The 17,530-nt window shown below is 42.1% G+C and overlaps 2 protein-coding genes across 2 annotated transcripts in view; both read left to right on the top strand.

Annotated features, from left to right (window-relative positions):
- Positions 1 to 17,530, top strand: part of LOC140997852 (butyrophilin-like protein 1) — a 158,962-nt gene that overhangs the window by 105,366 nt on the left and 36,066 nt on the right. The gene's annotated exons all lie outside the window — the stretch shown is intronic.
- LOC140997570 (CD276 antigen homolog) lies at positions 8,611 to 16,497 on the top strand. Its single transcript, XM_073467516.1, has 5 exons — positions 8,611 to 8,939; positions 14,232 to 14,558; positions 14,864 to 14,902; positions 16,111 to 16,386; positions 16,493 to 16,497. Exons 1-5 carry the CDS (start codon positions 8,870 to 8,872, stop codon positions 16,495 to 16,497), a joined length of 717 nt encoding a protein of 238 aa, XP_073323617.1. The 5' UTR covers positions 8,611 to 8,869.

Genomic DNA, 17,530 nt, shown 5'->3' with positions numbered 1-17,530 from the left:
TCCAGTCTGCTGTTTATCATCTGCACTGACCTTCTGACTGATGCACTCACTTTGTATCTGTTTCAGGGTCGTCTGCTGGATGGATCATTACTATTGTGGTTCTCAGCCTCCTTTTAGTTGTTGTTGGTGTTGTTGCTGTTGTTGTCAGTGGGCTTTACATCAGGCATCTCAGAAAAGATCATCAGAAAGGTAAGTTTAAATTATGTATCAATTAATATTCATGATGAGCGACAACACAACTCATTCTTTACATTTATCTCATGTTTAGAGTCTTGGCAGTTTTCTTATTTTCTCAGACATTAATCATCTTGTTGGTATTTACATTTGTGATTTTCTTGAATATAACTTTGTTTTCTTTCCTGCAGATGAGGAGATAAGACAACTACGGTCTCAACTCAGTTCAGCAACACCATTGACCACTGGATCCAACTGATCCATAAGAGTAACCAGCTCTACATGTGCTGTGAAGTTTTCTGCTGTGTGTGTTTCCACCATGCTGGATGATGGTGAAGACATTTTATCTGGTCTTCTCTTATTTCAGGCAGTTTGAGGATTAAAACTTGGTTTTAAAGTTTAAATTAATTTCAGGTTGAGGTTGTGTTGAGGCAGATAGTTGAGATGGAAGCAAGATAAAAAATAAATAAATGAAGGCTGTTTGTCGATGTGCATGTTTCTCATTAACACGACCTCAATCTGTCCCTGAACTAAACCAACTGTTTTTATACTCTGACCTCACAATCTGAACCTTATCAGAAGTATTGAGGAGAGTATTATAACAGCATGTCTGCTCGATGATCTACAGAGCAAACTCACAATTAATATACAAGATATACACATATACAGTCCTCAACTTTATCTCACAGCACTCAGTCACAAATAGTGTCCAAGTCAAGTGTAGGACCCAGAATCCTGTCATTAGGGACTTAATGAAACCAGAACAAGGCTGTCCAAGTTTTATATACGTGTTCAGAGCCGAGGGGCTCGGACCAAAAAAGTGCCGTCACACGTCGGTGGTTCGATCCCCGGCTCCTCCCGTCCACATGTCCAAGTGTCCTCGAGCAACAGGCTGAAGCCCAAACTGCTCCCGATGGTCAGACCAGCACCTTGTATGGTAGCTCACTGCCATCGGTGAGTGAGTGAGTGAGTGAGTGAGTGAGTGAGTGAGTGAGTGAGTGAGTGAGTGAGTGAATGGATGAATGAGGGCAGCAGTGCTGTATAAATGCCGTCTATTGACCAAATATTATCAGACTGCTTGTAGCGCTTAAAGCTCCTGACTGAGCTCCACATGTGCTTTAAAACCATCAGACTTCACTGAACTAAAGCTGCTGTTAACACTGTCAGTCAGTGTGAACACTTTGTAGCTACAAGTAAATATAATGTGACTTTTATATTTTATATTTGTGTTATTGTCATTACTTGGGACTTATGGAAGGCCAGAAAAAATATTCCCATGTTAAATCATAATAATGAGATGAATGAAGTAAAGATTAAGACATAAAACCTCAAAATTATGGGACCAAAAGTCAAAATTATAAGAAAATGAAGTAAAATAAATCAACATAATGCATTAAAAAATCATAATTGTTAGATAAAAATTTTTTTTCAGTTTTTCTCACATAATTTTGTCTTTTATCTCATAATTATGATTTACCATGGGAGTATTTTATTTTCTATGAAGGCTTATTTTATTTTTATATTTTAATGCTTCTTTGTATTTGTTAAGGTTCTGATCCAGAGTCTGTCAGGTCCAGTTACACACTGAACTCTACACTCTGTCCAGTTTATTAGGTACAGCGAGCTGAAGCTGATGCAGTCTGATACAACAGTCGTGCAGTAAATCCTCCTTCATGAAGGTTCAATGTTCAGTTTGTTGTTCAAAGATTCGACTTCATGATCAGTTTGCAGGCTGCAGTTTGTGCAGCTGTTGAACTGTTGTGTCTTATTCTGGCAGCTGTTTTTATTATTCTTATTTTAGTTTGAGCCGGGTGTCCCTAATAAACTGGACACTGAGTGTTTACTGTTGGTGTCTGATATCTGAATTGTGGCTCTCAGAGTTCATGTATGTTTCTGTTGTTGACTGATGATGCACTTGTAGTGTTTCATGTCACTTCAGGCAGCGCTTCATCATTTCTATGCAAACGTTTGAATAAAACATGAAAAATGTCAAAACTGTGTGTTGTGACTGTTTCTGATGTTTCTGTGTTCAAACTGTGATCAAAGAAATAAAAGAGATTTTAATTTATGGGTCTGATTCTGCAAACCGACCATAACTGTTCATGCACCTGCACCAGGTGTGTTGTTTCATCAAGCAGCCACAGGAAGTGAAATCTGTCAGAGACGTTAGCGCCACCTGCTGCTGTTTGACTGAAGTGTTTTGAGCTCCTTCTGTTTGTGTGTCAGGTTGAATGATGACATGAATCTCAGGAGGACAAACACACTCAGTGAGGCTGTTTTACACTTTTATGGAGAACTGATTGTGATGTGTGTTGTTGTGGCATCATTGCTGCTGCAGATGTGTGTGTCTGAGTGTGTGTTTGGTGTTTGTGCCTCACACAGCTCTCTTCTGGAGAAGAAGGGTGATGTTAGCTGAAACAGAACTGACTGAATAACTCTGGCTGATGAAATACTCTGACAGACAAAGGCTGCTCTCAGAAGACTTCAACAGATCGAAGTTTCACTGCTCATCTCAAAGGACCTTTAGTAGATTATTACAGAGAGACAGCTGTGTGTGTGTCACAGTGTGAAAACTACTGACAGGGATTGTTCCTGTCCTCAGCTGACTGCAGACTCTGACCTGTCTCATGACGTCATGGCGGTGAGATCACAGAAAGGGTTCAAATAATGTCCCAGATTACCGAAATTCACCTGCAGATATTTGTGTCAGTCAAAAGTTGTCAGAACAATAAATACCTCAGTGAAGTACAGACACCTGAAAAATCTACTCAAGTACAGTAACAAAGTATTTGTACTTCGTTACTTCCCTCCTCTCAGTGGCCAACACCCAGACAAAATGCGATGGCAGCTGCAGGCCTGGTGATGGCGCTTTTATTCTGAAATATTAGTACCGGAAGTGCCGCAGCTTCAGGCTGAGGAGCAGAAACAGGTTGTGATGAACCAGTCAGGGTGTTGAGGAGTGTGTGAAGCTCCGTCATATAGAGATTTACGAGAGCATAATTGGTATGAATGCTTCAAAGTTGCTGGAACCGTGGGAAGTCAACAGCCAAGGCGAGGGACCCTTTGCTGTTAAAACCCTGTTGGGGTGGGTTGTTAGTGGCACATGTGAGGACTGGAAAGGCGACCTTGATGATGACTGCTGTCATTTTGCCACTTTAAACAGAATAACTGTCAAGTCACTTGAGCAGCTGTTGAAGAAGCAGTAGGAACATGATTTCAATGAGAGAGTTGATGAGGACCAAGAAGAAATATGAAGAGAGGAGGCAAAGTTCATTGAAATTATGGAGCAATCTGTGAAGTTGCAAGATGGACATTACGGTTTGTAGCTGCCATTCAGAAACCAAGAAGTGGAGAAAAAGAAAACAAGAAAAAAAAAGATAAAGGGAAAAAAAAAGTGGAGCGAACCAAAATGTAATCTTGCAACAGGGAACATTATTTTGATCTCGGATGCCACTGCCACCAGAAATTCCTGGATGATTGGGAAAGTAATCAAAACTTTCCCTGACAAATCAGGCATCATCAGATCTGTTCAAATTCAAATAAAGACGAATATTATTGAGAGACCAGTGACAAAACTGTGTCTGTTGGTAGAAAAGGGTGAACTTTCTGTATGACATTGTTATGTTTACCAGAGTTAACAAAAGTTTATTGTTGTGGTTCTACATTTTGAAAATGATTTCATTTATTTGACTGTTTTGAGTTTTACCTTTATGCTTCCATGTGTGTACATAATTGTAATTGTTTTGTCTTGTACGGTGTGTCAGCTGTTCCCTCTTTACCTGAACTGTCGCACCTTGTTTACCTGGAGGTGGTAAGATTTGGCTCATTTACCTGGAGGTGTTAAGATTTGGCTCATTTACCTGGAGGTGTTAAGATTTGGCTCGTTTACCTGGAGGTGATAAGATTTGGCTCATTTACCTGGAGGTGATAAGATTTGGCTCGTTTACCTGGAGGTGATAAGATTTGGCTCATTTACCTGGAGGTGATAAGATTTGGCTCGTTTACCTGGAGGTGATAAGATTTGGCTCATTTACCTGGAGGTGATAAGATTTGGCTCGTTTACCTGGAGGTGATAAGATCCGGCTGCATTCAGGCTGCAGAGGAGGGGTTGTGATGGTGAGAGGCTCCAGCTCTAACCTGCACCTGAAGTCACTGTTTTCTTTCTCCTCAGACCTGACTGTTGCAACACATCAGCGATTACGTGACTCATATTTCCGAGGAAAATGTGGGTGAGGTGTCTGAATGTGTTTGTTTGGATTTTTAAATGAAAAGCTGAAAGGAACCTCAGTGAAATTAGATCCTGTGTGTGGGTGTGTGTGTGTGTGTGTGCTGCACTCTACTATTGAACTTTGCTTTCCTGATATTTCCTGTTTGGCACAGATCTGAGTTTTTGACTAAGGGCACTGTGAAAAGTTTTGACTCCTGCTTAATAAAAAGGTGAATTATGAATTATGAACTATGCCCTGGTGGCTCAGCTGGTTGGGGCTGTGTCATTGCTGGTATGTGCATGCACACAGGGCCGGCTCTTGGCAATAGGCCGTGTGTGTGTGTGTGTGTGTGTGTGTGTGAGTGAGTGTGTGTGTGTGTGTGTGTGTGAGTTCCTGTTTGAGAAGGCTGCTATATTCCCAGAAACCGATCCCCTGCAAACATGCCCTTGTGGTTTCACTGCAAGAAGATAAGGATTGACAGTAAAACAATAAAAAAGGATCTATTATCTTGTAATTAAACTCATAAATGCTGCTCAGTGGTTCCAACATGCTCACGTCTGCCCACTGTGGGAAGGTGTGTGTTAACTGAGGTAAACTGAGGTAAAGAGCAGTTTTGCCCTTTGGAGTCTCACTGTTGGGTTTACCAACATTTTGTGTCAGTGTGTTCAACTGAACTGAGTTTAAACACACAGTATTAACTTCTGCCACGAGGAATCTCTCAATCTAACCAATGAGATAAAGACTTAGTTTGACGGTGTTGTGAAGCAGCGTGGGAACTTGGGAGTTGTTGTCTTCCCTGTTAAACAGCCTCCACATAGTGCTGCAGGAATGAGTCTTTAAACCCAGAAATAAGTTTCGTTATTAATCATAATGATACATTTTTGCATGTTTCGTCCCCTCTTCTCAAAGTCAATGGGCTTTTCGTTAAATACCTGAAACATCGTCTGTGGTTAACACATGAGCTCAAGAGATTTGTATGTTTTGTTCCACAACATAAAATACATCAGTAAATAACTCATTTGCATTAAAAAACACTTATGTGTATTAAAAAGGAGCGAACACTAAACAGAGGTTTTCTGGGACATAAAACCAAATGTAAAAAACTTGATTGCAGTTTTCTCACTGATATATTTTCAATATTTAGCTCATTTTCTTCACATTTAGCTCATTTTCCTCAAATCTGAGGCATAATTGTTGGATTTGTTAGTCTAAATGGGTCACCTGGCTGTAACATTTAGATTCAACATTGATGAAAAAAAGTTAAATGTTAAATCAAAATCTAACATTTAGATTTAACGCTTAACTTTTTTTTTTTTTTACATATAAACATTTTTTAACAATTTATGTCCCAGATGTGAAGAAAATTAGCTAAATATAGAAAGTATCAGTTTGAAAACTGCAGTCAAACTTTTTACATTGGACACTCGATATAAAACATCATCAAGCTGAACTGGGGGAGATAATGACCCCATAAATTTGCTGACAAATCCTGAAAACAGACGCTTCTTACATGTGCAGAACTTGCCTGAGAAATCTCCTGTTTTAAAGTTTCCTTCAGTATCAAAGTAATCCACTGATAGTTGTCTGTTCATCAACAGGTTCACTGCAAACAGGAACTACTAACAGCTAATTCGGCAAAGTTTTAATGGAGTTTATATTTCTTTTTTTTTCCGTTTTAAAACAAGTCTCCAGCTACTTCAGTTGTTGAGGAGAGTTTTACTGTGAAGCTCCAGAAATGTTTTGTGGACTATGAAACTTCACCTGACTTTACATCAGCATGAGGGAGGAGATGATGACTGAGTTTTTGTTTTGTTTGAGTGAACTATTCTTTTAATTGTATTTCCAACAAATTCACACATACTTTGCTGGTATGTGCGTGCACACATGGCTGGCTCTTGTCAATAGACCTTGTGTGTGTGGTTGAGTGTGAGTCAGTTCCTGTTTGAGAAGGCTGCTATATTCCCAGAAACTCGTCTCCTGCATACAATACCTCGTGGTTTCACTGTAAGAAGATAAGGATTGAAAGTAAACCAATAAAAAAGTATCTATTTTATTGTAATGGTTCTCATAAATGCTGCTCAGTGGTTCGAACATGCTCATGCCTGCCCACTGTGGGAAGGTGTGTGTTAACTGAGGGCAGTGTGGGCAGAGGTAAAGAGCAGTTTTGCCCTTTGGAGTCTCACTGTTGGGTTTACCAGCTCTCCTTTCCAGCTCCTTTCAAAACAGCTACAGTAAAGCCACTCCTAAAGAAACCCGCTCTAGACTCGGCTGACATCCGAAACTACAGACCTGTATCCCTTCTCTCATTTCTCTCTAAAACCCTGGAACATGCCGTCTACAACCAACTGTCCTCCTACCTTTTGCAAAACGACCTCCTTGACCCTAATCAGTCAGGCGTCAGGACTGCTCACTCCACTGAGACGGCCCTCCTCACAGTGACTGAGTCGCTCCGGGCCGCCAGAGCCTTGTCCCACTTGTCAGTCCTCATCCTCCTCGACTTATCCTCTGCGTTTGACAAAGTCAACCACCAAATCCTCCTCTCCACTTTGGCCAAACTTGGCATCGCTGACTCTGCTTCAACCTGGCTCGCATCATACCCGACAGAACGCACCTTTCAGGTCATGTGGAATGGCTCCTTGTCCAAACCCTGCTCCCTGGAAACTGGTGTCCCTCAAGGCTCAGTACTAGGACCGCTTCTGTTTTCACTATACACTAGATCACTAGGCTTTGCAATCGCATCACATGGATTCTCTTACCACTGTTATGCTGACGACACCCAGCTGTTCCTCTCCTTTCCCCCATCCTCCAACACCCATGTTGCCACGCGCATCTCAGAATGTCTGGCAGACATCTCTGCTTGGACAACTGCCCATCATCTCAAGCTCAACCTTAGTAAAACTGAAGCCCTCTTCAACCCGGGGAAAGACTGCCCTCACTTGGACCTGTCAGTCACTGTTGAGGACGTCACGGTATCGCCTTCATCGACTGCGAGGAACCTGGGTGTAATCCTCGACGACGGACTATCCTGCACCCCCAACATCACCGCGGTGGCCCGATCCTGCAGATTTGTCCTCTACAACATCGGCAGGATCCAGTCTTTCCTCACAAAGGAAGCGACGCAACTCCTGGTTCAATGGCTGGTCATCTCCCGCCTCGACTACTGCAACTCGCTCTTGGCTGGACTCCCAGCCTCTGCGACTAAACCGTTGCAACGTATCCAGAACACTGCAGCGCGCCTCGTTTTCAATCCACCCAAACTCTCCCATGTGACCCCCCTCCTCCGCTGTGACCTCCACTGGCACTGATCAGACCACACGCCCGTGTCGATTTGTTAGTTAAATGTTGCATCTAAATGGGTCACCTGTAATATTTAGATTTAACATTTACAATTAATATTTAGATTTAACACTTTTAATTTTTTAACAATTTATGTCTCAGATGTGAAGAAAATTAGTTAAATATAGAAAATATCAGTTTGAAAACTGCAGTCAAACTTTTTACATTCGACACTCGATATAAAACATCGTCAAGCTGAACTGGGGGAGATAATGACTCCAGAAATTTGCTGACAAATCCTGAAAACAGACGCTTCTTACATGTGCAGAACTTGCCTGAGAAATCTCCTGTTTTTAAGTTTCCTTCAGTCTCAAAATAATCCACTGATAGTTGTCTGTTCATCAACAGGTTCACTGCAAACAGGAACTACTAACAGCTAATTCGGCAAAGTTTTAATGGAGTTTATATTTCATTTTTTCCCCCCGTTTTAAAACAAGTCTCCAGCTACTTCAGTTATTGAGGAGAGTTTTACTGTGAAGCTCCAGAAATGTTTTGTGGACTATGAAACTTCACCTGACTTCACATCAGCATGAGGGAGGAGATGATGACTAACTTTTTGTTTTGTTTGAGTGAACTGGTCCTTTAACTGTATTTCCAACAAACAACTGTGATGTTTGTGTTGCCTGAATATGAGGAGGGAAACTGGGAATTTATTCTACATCAGTGTTTTTGTGTGAAATGTTTTGTGGACTGTGAAACTTGGGGCTGAGTTACACTCTTCATTACAGCCTGTTTCTTTCAACACGTCTGGAGCGGATCTTTTATTTGCTTGTGTTGGAGGAACTGCAGAGATGTTTCACTGCTGCTGATCAGGTCGCAACAGGTCAGGAAGAGAAGCAGCTTTTACACATTAACAGTGAAGCTGAAGCTGAATTGGAGGCTATAAAGTTGATTTTTTTATACACAGCTTTAATGTTAGTGTGAAGACAAAGTGCAGTTGTGTGCATGAGTCATAGTGTAAATATATGGTGATGACGCTTTTACTGTTTTATTGTGAAGGTTTGTACCGGACGTGTTGCAGCTCTCACTGCCTGCAGGCTGAGGAGCAGAAACAGGTTGTGATGAACCAGTCAGGGTGTTGAGGAGTGTGTGAAGCTCCGTCATATAGAGACACCATCAGTGTGGTGAAGTCCTCAGAGGACATCACAACTATGGAGCTTCTTCCTCTCGTGTGTCTCTGTCTGCTGAGCTGCTCTGGAGAAACGTCTGCTGCTGGAGACGGTAAGAAAACTGATCATCACTCACTGAGAGTTTTTAATTCTCACTTTATTTCATCTGAACAGCGGAACAATGTGGAAACATGCGGGATGTTCATCTTCTTCTCCTGGTGTTATAAAGCTGAAGAGTTTCCAGCTCAATACATTTTGTAAAATTCAAACACAAAGCTCAATAACAAAAACCTAATAAACTATTTTTATTATTTGGTTGTAGTCCTCCTCTCTCTGACACTCACACTCATTTTTTTTGACGATGTAGTAACACCTGTTTGTGTGGTTGTAGTCAGTACTGGTGAGGAGACATCGTCTGATAAATGATAAGAGCTGATCGCAGGTTTATTCACCCAAACAGACAGAAAACTTAACTGTACATCAGCCTCAAGATTAACAACCTGCACCGTGTGTGTGTGTGTGTGTGTGTGTGTGTGTGTGCGTGTGTGTGTGTGTGTGTGTGTGTGTGTGTGCGTGTGTGTGTGCGTGCGTGTGTGTGTCATGTGAATTTAATCTGATGTCCTTTAGAAAGTACAGTGAACATATTTGAATTACAAAGTTAAAAACAACCTGTGTGTTGCAGCTGAGGAACAGGATAGTTTGGTGGTTAGTTGTGTCTTTGAATCCAGTCCAATAAATCAAGATCTGACATGAATAAAACTACAACTTCTCCTGGTGTTATAAAGCTGAAGAGTTTCCAGCTGAATACATTTTGTAAAATTCAAACACAAGGCTCAATAACAAAAACCTAATAAACAATACTGTAAGCTTAAATATACTTAAAATATGTCAGTACAAGTATAGGAGCTTGGTTGTAGTCCTCCTCTCTCTGAAACTCACACTCATTTTTTTTGACAATGTAGTAACACCTGTTTGTGTGGTTGTACTTAATCTTGGTGAGGAGACATCGTCTGATAAATGATAAGAGAAGTCAGACCAACAGGTTCTTAAAATGTGTCCTGGTTTTTGTTTGCTTCATGATTACTGATTAATGTGTGTGCGTGTGTGTGTGAGCGTGTGTGTGTGTGCGCGCGCGTGTGTGTGTTGTGAAGCTTAAATCTGATGTCCTTAGAAAGTACAGTGAACATATTTGTAGCTATTGTCCTTAGCTACATTCCTGTAGCTAAGGACAATATTCCCCACCAAGAGGATATTGACAGTTGGCCCCACCTAAAAGAGGTGAAAATCCCCACTATCCAAGCAGAAGTTGGATTGCTCATTGGAGCAAATGTTCCCAAGGCGATGGAACTGCTACAAGTGGTCAACAGCGTGGACAATGGACCATACGCCGTGAGGACAATATTAAGCTGGACAGTGAACGGACCACTCAGAGGTGGAAGTGACACATTGGAGGCAAACACACTGACAGGAATTACTGCAAACAGAATCTCAGTAGCCAAGCTTGAAGAACTTTGGCAGCTACAATTCAAGCAGGACTTTCCAGATGCTGGACAAGACGAAGACATCGAGATGTCTAAGTAGGACCATCAGTTTATCAGCATGGTGTCACAGTCTGCTGTACTTAAAGACGGTCATTACAATGTTTGTCTTCCAGTGAAGAAAAAATGTTTGTGTATGCCGAACAACAGAGCAGTTGCGGAGCAACGTGCACTGAACTTACGGAAGAGGTTCTCAAAGGACGGCAAGTTCTATGGAGAATATGTGGCGTTCGTGGACGACGTGCTCAAGAAAGGTTACGCCGTGAAGCTTGTAGGTGATGAGTGTGAACCTACTGAGGGGCGAACGTGGTATTTGCCTCACCACGGAGTCAGACATCCAACCAAGCAGAAGTTGCGCGTTGTGTTTGACTGCGGCGCAAGCTTCCAAGGAATATCATTGAACCAGCAGCTCCTACAGGGTCCGGACCTTACAAGCTCGCTGGTGGGGGTCCTCATGAGGTTCCGCCAGGAGGCTGTGGTGGTCATGGCAGATGTGGAGGCCATGTTCCACCAAGTCAAAGTGAGTAATGAAGACACGGATCTCCTGAGATTTCTATGGTGGCCTGGCGGCAACTATGAGCAGGATCTGGTCGAACATAAGATGCTGGTGCATATCTTCGGCGCAACATCATCGCCAAGTGTCGCCACCTTTGCGCTCCAGAAATGCGCAACAGATTTCGCAGAGGAGTTTGGACAAGAGACGGATAAAACAGTCAGGAAAAATTTTACGTGGACGACTGTCTTAAATCGGCTTCTGATGAAGATACAGCCATCACACTGTGTGCTGAGTTGAGAAGCATGTTGGCAAAAGGAGGATTCCGGCTGACAAAGTGGTCAAGCAACAGCAGGAAGTTGCTTAACTCAATCCCAGAAGAGGAAAAAGCTCAAGGGTTTCAAGATCTGGACTTAGATGAGGACAACTTGCCCATGGAGAGAGCATTGGGTATCCAGTGGTGTGCCGAATCAGATCAGTTCAGGTTCAAGATCAACCTCAAAGATCGACCACACACTAGGAGAGGCCTGCTTTCCTTGGTCAGCTCAATTTGTAATCCACTGGGCTTTCTCGCTCCAGTAATATTGCCCGCCAAAAGAATCCTGCAGGATTTATGTCGGCAGAAGTATAGCTGGGACGAAGACCTGCCAGACACTGTGGTCAAAGGTTGGAATAAGTGGATCTCAAGTTTGCAACAGATTGAGAAATTTGGAGTTGACAGATGTGTCAAGTCGAAGCAGTTTGGTGCGCCAGTCTTTGCGCAGCTTCATCACTTTGCTGACGCTAGTGAAGATGCCTACGGCACCACAAGCTACTTACTGCTGCGCTTTTCAACGGGTGAAGCTCAATCCACCTTGATCCTGGCAAAGACAAGGGTCGCTCCCTTAAAGTCACCAACTATTCCCAGAATGGAACTGACAGCGGCCACAGTCGCAATAAAAATGGACAAGCTTCTGAGGAAAGAGCTTGAGTTGGAGCTCACGAATCCATCTTTTGGACCGATAGCACAGCTGTGCTAAAGTACTTGAACAGTGAGAGCACCAGATTCAAGACGTTTGTTGCTAACAGGGTTTCAGCAATCCTGGATCACTCTCAGACATCTCAGTGGAGATACATCAACACCACTCTGAATCCCGCTGACGTTGTCTCAAGAGGACAGACTGTGGAAGCATTTTTGAAAAATGAGAGCTGGCTTTCAGGACCAAGTTTCTTGCTCAGCTCACAAGACCAGTGGCCTAAAAATCCATATCCGGGCATGCTGGATATCGACGACCCAGAGGTCAAACGAATGACTCAAGTGCATGTCATTCAGGCACAAGAACTTGAGGATTTCATGGATCAGTGGATGAACCACTACTCTTCCTGGACGGCGTTGAAACGCGCTGTAGGCTGGTTTCTGAAACTTAAGGATTTGCTGAAAGAGCTAAAGGAAAAGAGAAAGGAGCTACGAGCAGTAGACGGAGAAAGCCGGATCAAGAAAGCCGTTAAAAGAAAGTATCTGACTTGTGATGACTTGACTGAAGCAGAAACAGAAATTGTGAAATGCTGTCAGAAACAAAGCTTCAAAGAAGACTTGGCTATGCTAAAGGAGCATCAAAGAGTGAAGAAAAGTAGCTCGCTCTTTAAGTTAAATCCAGTGCTCCAAGACGGAGTTATGAGAGTTGGCGGACGGTTGAGTCGCGCGGCTATGCCTGATGACTCCAAGCAGCAAGTCATCTTGCCTAAGGATTCACACGTCACAAGGCTTGTGTTGAGACACATTCATGACATTACAGCTCACGCCGGAAGGAATCACATGTTGGCTCAGCTACGGCAACGATTCTGGATCCCTGGAGCAAGTGGACCTATCAGAAGGTTCCTATCCAAGTGTGTCATCTGTAAAAGGCTACATGGAGCAGCTGGCAAGCAGCTCATGGCAGATCTACCAACATGCAGGGTCTTGCCAGACGACCCTCCTTTTACAAGAGTCGGCAGTGAAGAGAGGACGAGTCCAAGTAAAGAGATACGGCGTTATCTTCACGTGTCTTGCTATACGAGCAGTGCATCTGGAAGTTGCTTCTTCTCTCGACACTGATGCCTGTCTCGACGCAATCAGAAGATTTCTTGCCAGAAGAGGACAAGTCAGAGAGATGTATTCAGATAATGGAACCAACTTTCGGTCAGCTGACAGTGAGATGAGGAAATCAATCAAGGAATGTAACACCAACAGGATCGAGAAACATTTGCAACAGAGAGGTGTTCAGTGGCATTTCAATCCGCCAGCGGGTTCTCACCACGGAGGCAGCTGGGAGCGGTTAATTCGTTGAGTGAGAAAAATCCTGAACATCACGGTCAAGGAGCAACTGCTGGATGAAGAAGGTCTCCACACCCTACTTTGTGAAGCTGAGGCGGTCATAAACAGCAGGCCCATCACAAAGGCATCATCAGACCTCAACGATTTAGAGGCCCTCACGCCCAGCCACTTGTTGTTGCTCAAATTCAAGCCCGAGTTACCACCAGGAGTATTTCATGAACATGACCAGTACGTCAACCGCAGATGGAGACAATACCTCGCGGATGTCTTCTGGAAACGCTGGTGCAAAGAGTATCTGACACAGCTCCAAGAACGTCAGCGATGGTCTTCACCTGGAAGAAACTTCTGTGTCGGCGACGTGGTGCTGATCGTGGACGATACATCACCCAGAAACTCCTGGCCACTTGGAAGAATAGTGGAGACTTTTCCTGATAGAAATGGTTTCGTTCGTCAGGTTAAAGTGAAGACCAAGACTAACGAGCTTTGTCGCCCTGTAACAAAGCTATGTCTTCTTCAAGAATCAGAGGATAACTGATGGACTGTTATGAAGATCTCATCTTGAATGGGACTAAGAACACCAAGCTTCTTTCACTAAGTGATAAGTTATGTTATTCAGGCTCCTTTAATTTAAGTTGACACTTTTGGAGTAATTGTTTCAAGGACATTGATAACAATTAGGGGCCGGTAATATAGGAGCCTAAATGCTATTTTTTGTTGATAAGTATTTGAATAATAATTTAAGTTGATATGTGAAAAAAGATTGTTGTTAATTATGATAAAAAAGAGGTTATTTACATCATTTACAGGTGAACAGTTCATATTAATAAGTTAGTACTTAATTCATTTCACTTAAAAATGTGTGGATGTTTTTTGGTTTAAAAATCGCAAAAATTGAGGAGAGCGTCAAGCTCATGGCTTCACTGATTAGGAACCTACAACAAGCATGACACAACCAAAACTATTATGTTAGAGGAAACAGGTGTTGAGTTATTGTTGTGGTGCGTAAAGTTGTTATCTGACTTTGTTTCCTGATGACTCTGCATGTTAACATACTGAGTAACACATGTTTTTATCTTCCAGGTGTCAAAGTGGTCGTGGAAGAAGACAGTGATGCTGTTTTACCCTGTTCCCCCAGCAACAAGGAGGACATGACAGGAAAGCTGTTTGACTGGAAGAAAGACGGTCAGAAGGAGGTGTTCATGTATGATTCAGGCATTCATTACAATAACGGCCGTCCAGGTCAAGATGAGCTGTTCAAAGGTCGAGTCTCACATTTTCAAGATCAACTGAAGAACGGCAACGCCTCCATAAAGATCCATAATACAAAGATGGCCGACAGCGGGAACTACAGCTGCGATTTTCCACGTCTTCAGCCGAGACAAACATTCAACATTGAGCTTGTTGTTGGTGAGTGCTTTCATTAAACAGTTAAAGGTGTCCGCTCATTTACTGCTGCGACTGGTTCAAGAGTCCCAGATGGACTTTTGTTGTGGTCAGAATACACATCTGGCAGGGCCTCGAGCCCACAGAGCTGCAGCCACATCTGGAGAGATGACCTCTGTATCAAACATGCAGATATCAGAGACAACCTGCAGATTATGTCTCTCTGTACAATGAAATTTCAGCCGTCTATAGTAGATGAAACATGACTTTTACACAGTATTACCTGTCTGTTTCAAAACAATCTAACGTGTGTTTGTTTTTCCTTTCAGGTCAAGTCTTAAGAGACAGAACAGGTGAAAACATCCCAGGTGAGTCCTGATTCTGATGACGTCACTCCCCAGCTCTGCAGGTGTTTCTGTAAATGTCTTTTCAGGCCTGTCAGTCTAAACACTAACATCTGTGGGCCTGAACCTCTCTGTGTTGAACTGACTGGGATCACTCGTCACTTAAAGGTGGACACGTTTATTATATTATAGTTATACAACAACATCTTTTAATCCAAGAAGCCTGTGTGTTATTAAATCTAATACTTTCATTCAGATTGTCTAATTACATAAAGAAGAACTAGTTGCAATATCCTGCAGTAAAATAATTAATTACTGCATTTCACAGGAAAGATGCAGGCTCATCTTGTGACAATTCAAATTAAATCAGAATCAATATGACTGTACGTTATTGAGCTAGACAGCTTTTTATGTCACTGGTGTGGAAACTCACATTTATCCCAATAATGGTAATTCACCATTATCAACTTATCAACTAGAGTTTTTATAGCAAACCACAATCAAAGTCTTCATCCTCCCGTCCCTTCACTGGACCAACCTTTAGGGAAGGAAAAGATCATTTAATTTAAAAACACTGAAGCGATGCACCAATCATACGTACGTAGAGTCAAATGTAAGTGCAGCTGGATTCTGTTAGAAACAGTTGTTTCTGTTGGAAAAGTTCACGTCACAGAGTCAAACAAGCTTCAAACTGGAGCTTCAGTATCATCTGCTCATCTCTTGGTGCTTCTGAACTGTGTTGTTTGTGTAGATGCTGAGAAGAGTTTCTAATATTCAGTCTGCCCTCGTTGACATTAAACACTCATGTTTAAAAATATATAATTATACAAATAAATAAAACAACCCAGTTAAATCTTTCACAACCTTCTCTTGGCAGAAGTTCAACTAACTTTATGGTTAATTTTTCTTTCAGGCAGCATAATTAAAGTAGTTCTCACTAACATGTGACACATCAGGTGTGTTTACCTTTGAACACTATGTTTTATATTTTATTACAATCTTTATAGTTCAGTGTAACAAGTTCACTGTATTTGTGCTTCTGCCTCAAACTGGAAACAGTTTAAAATGTTTGAAATATCGTCCCATAAAATGATGCTGGAGGCTTTTATTGTGTTTTTCTCTTCACACTGTAAACTGGATACAAGCAGAGTGTGGATGAACAAAATCCCAATATTACATTAATAATGCTGAAACTGTCTCTTTATAATCTGTTGTTCATAATGTGTTCACAGGTGCAGCTCCAAGGCCAATTATCAATATACTTAAAATGACAAAGGACTGGATCCTGCTGCAGTGTGAAGCTCACGGCTCTCCACCTCTTACAGTAGAGTGGAAGGACAGAGCTGGTTACACTCTTGATGCTGAGGAGCGAAAGGAGTCAGAAAGAGGAGGTCGTTCATACATCACTGTCAAGATTACTGTGACCAAGACCGACAACTACAGCTGTGTAGCTACACAGAAGGACATCAGCCATCAGATTGCTGCTGTGATCCCTATGCATATCCAAGGTGAGATTCTTCCTTTTGAACTGAGTGAAAAATTATCTTCAAATTCTAAGAATTGATTAAACTTCACCCACAAACTCAGTAACAGATTTATAAATGTCTGCTGCAGCCTGATCCTGACACTCTGTCACATTTAACTTCCAAAAGTAAAAATGTCGTTAAATTGAAGAATTATTGTTTCACCAAAACACACTGTGAAGTTTTTATCAGTGTCACAGTGCAGCTCTCAGACTGGGACAAACCAGGAGACACACAGTGAACTAAACAACACAGTGATTTATGTACAACAAAGACACAAACAGCTGGAGGAGTGAGTGCAGTCAGTAGTGCAGCAGTGGATGAGTGAAGATGTGCTGTGTGGATGTTGAGCTGTAAAAACAAACCAAAGGAAACCAAAAGCCCCGACACAAAGATGTGTGAGCAGATGTTCTGAAGGATTTCTATACATGGAGCACATCAGGCCCAGGTGTGTCCCCTGCTGCTGCTGAAGCTCCCAACAGGTCTGCAGCCCTGGAGACAGAAAGCACAGCAACAGCAGAGTGAAGCCGTCAGAGAGGCGTCACTGTGAGCTCTGCTTAGATTAGAGAGATTAGAGAGAGACTTTATTAATCCCAATGACAAACTGCAGCGTTACAGCAGCCGAGTTACACATGAATCACACAACAAACACCATGAAGACACTCAGACAGGAAGAGAAGAGTTTACTCACTGATGACTTTATTATTTTATTTCTCAACTACAAACTGAACTCAGACTGAAAACTAGGAGCAAACTTTAACTCTACATGTAATTATATTTTATGAGTTTAGATCAGTGTTTCTCAAACTTTTTCAGACCAAGGACCACTTAACCCATAAAAAAACACTCAGGGACCACCTAACTCAAAATAGCCCCAAAACAATATGCCAACTTCAGTTCACAAATTACAACATAAAATGACAGTTTTACCAAAGATACAGGTACTTTATTTTTGTCACACAGCTTGTACAGTGAGATTCTTTGTATTTAACCCATCCCTCAAGGAAGCAATATCATAGTCTCTGTACTCACTCAGTTTTTTTGTCATCTTAATGAGAAGAATGGTGCTGCTTTTTTTTCTGGGCCATGAGTGAAGCAATGTCTGGCTCCAAACTGGACAGTTTCAGTC

Source organism: Pagrus major, chromosome 6 (genome assembly GCF_040436345.1).
Source record: "Pagrus major chromosome 6, Pma_NU_1.0".
Classification (NCBI taxonomy): Eukaryota; Metazoa; Chordata; class Actinopteri; order Spariformes; family Sparidae; genus Pagrus; species Pagrus major.
This window is presented reverse-complemented; position numbering and strand designations above follow the sequence as displayed.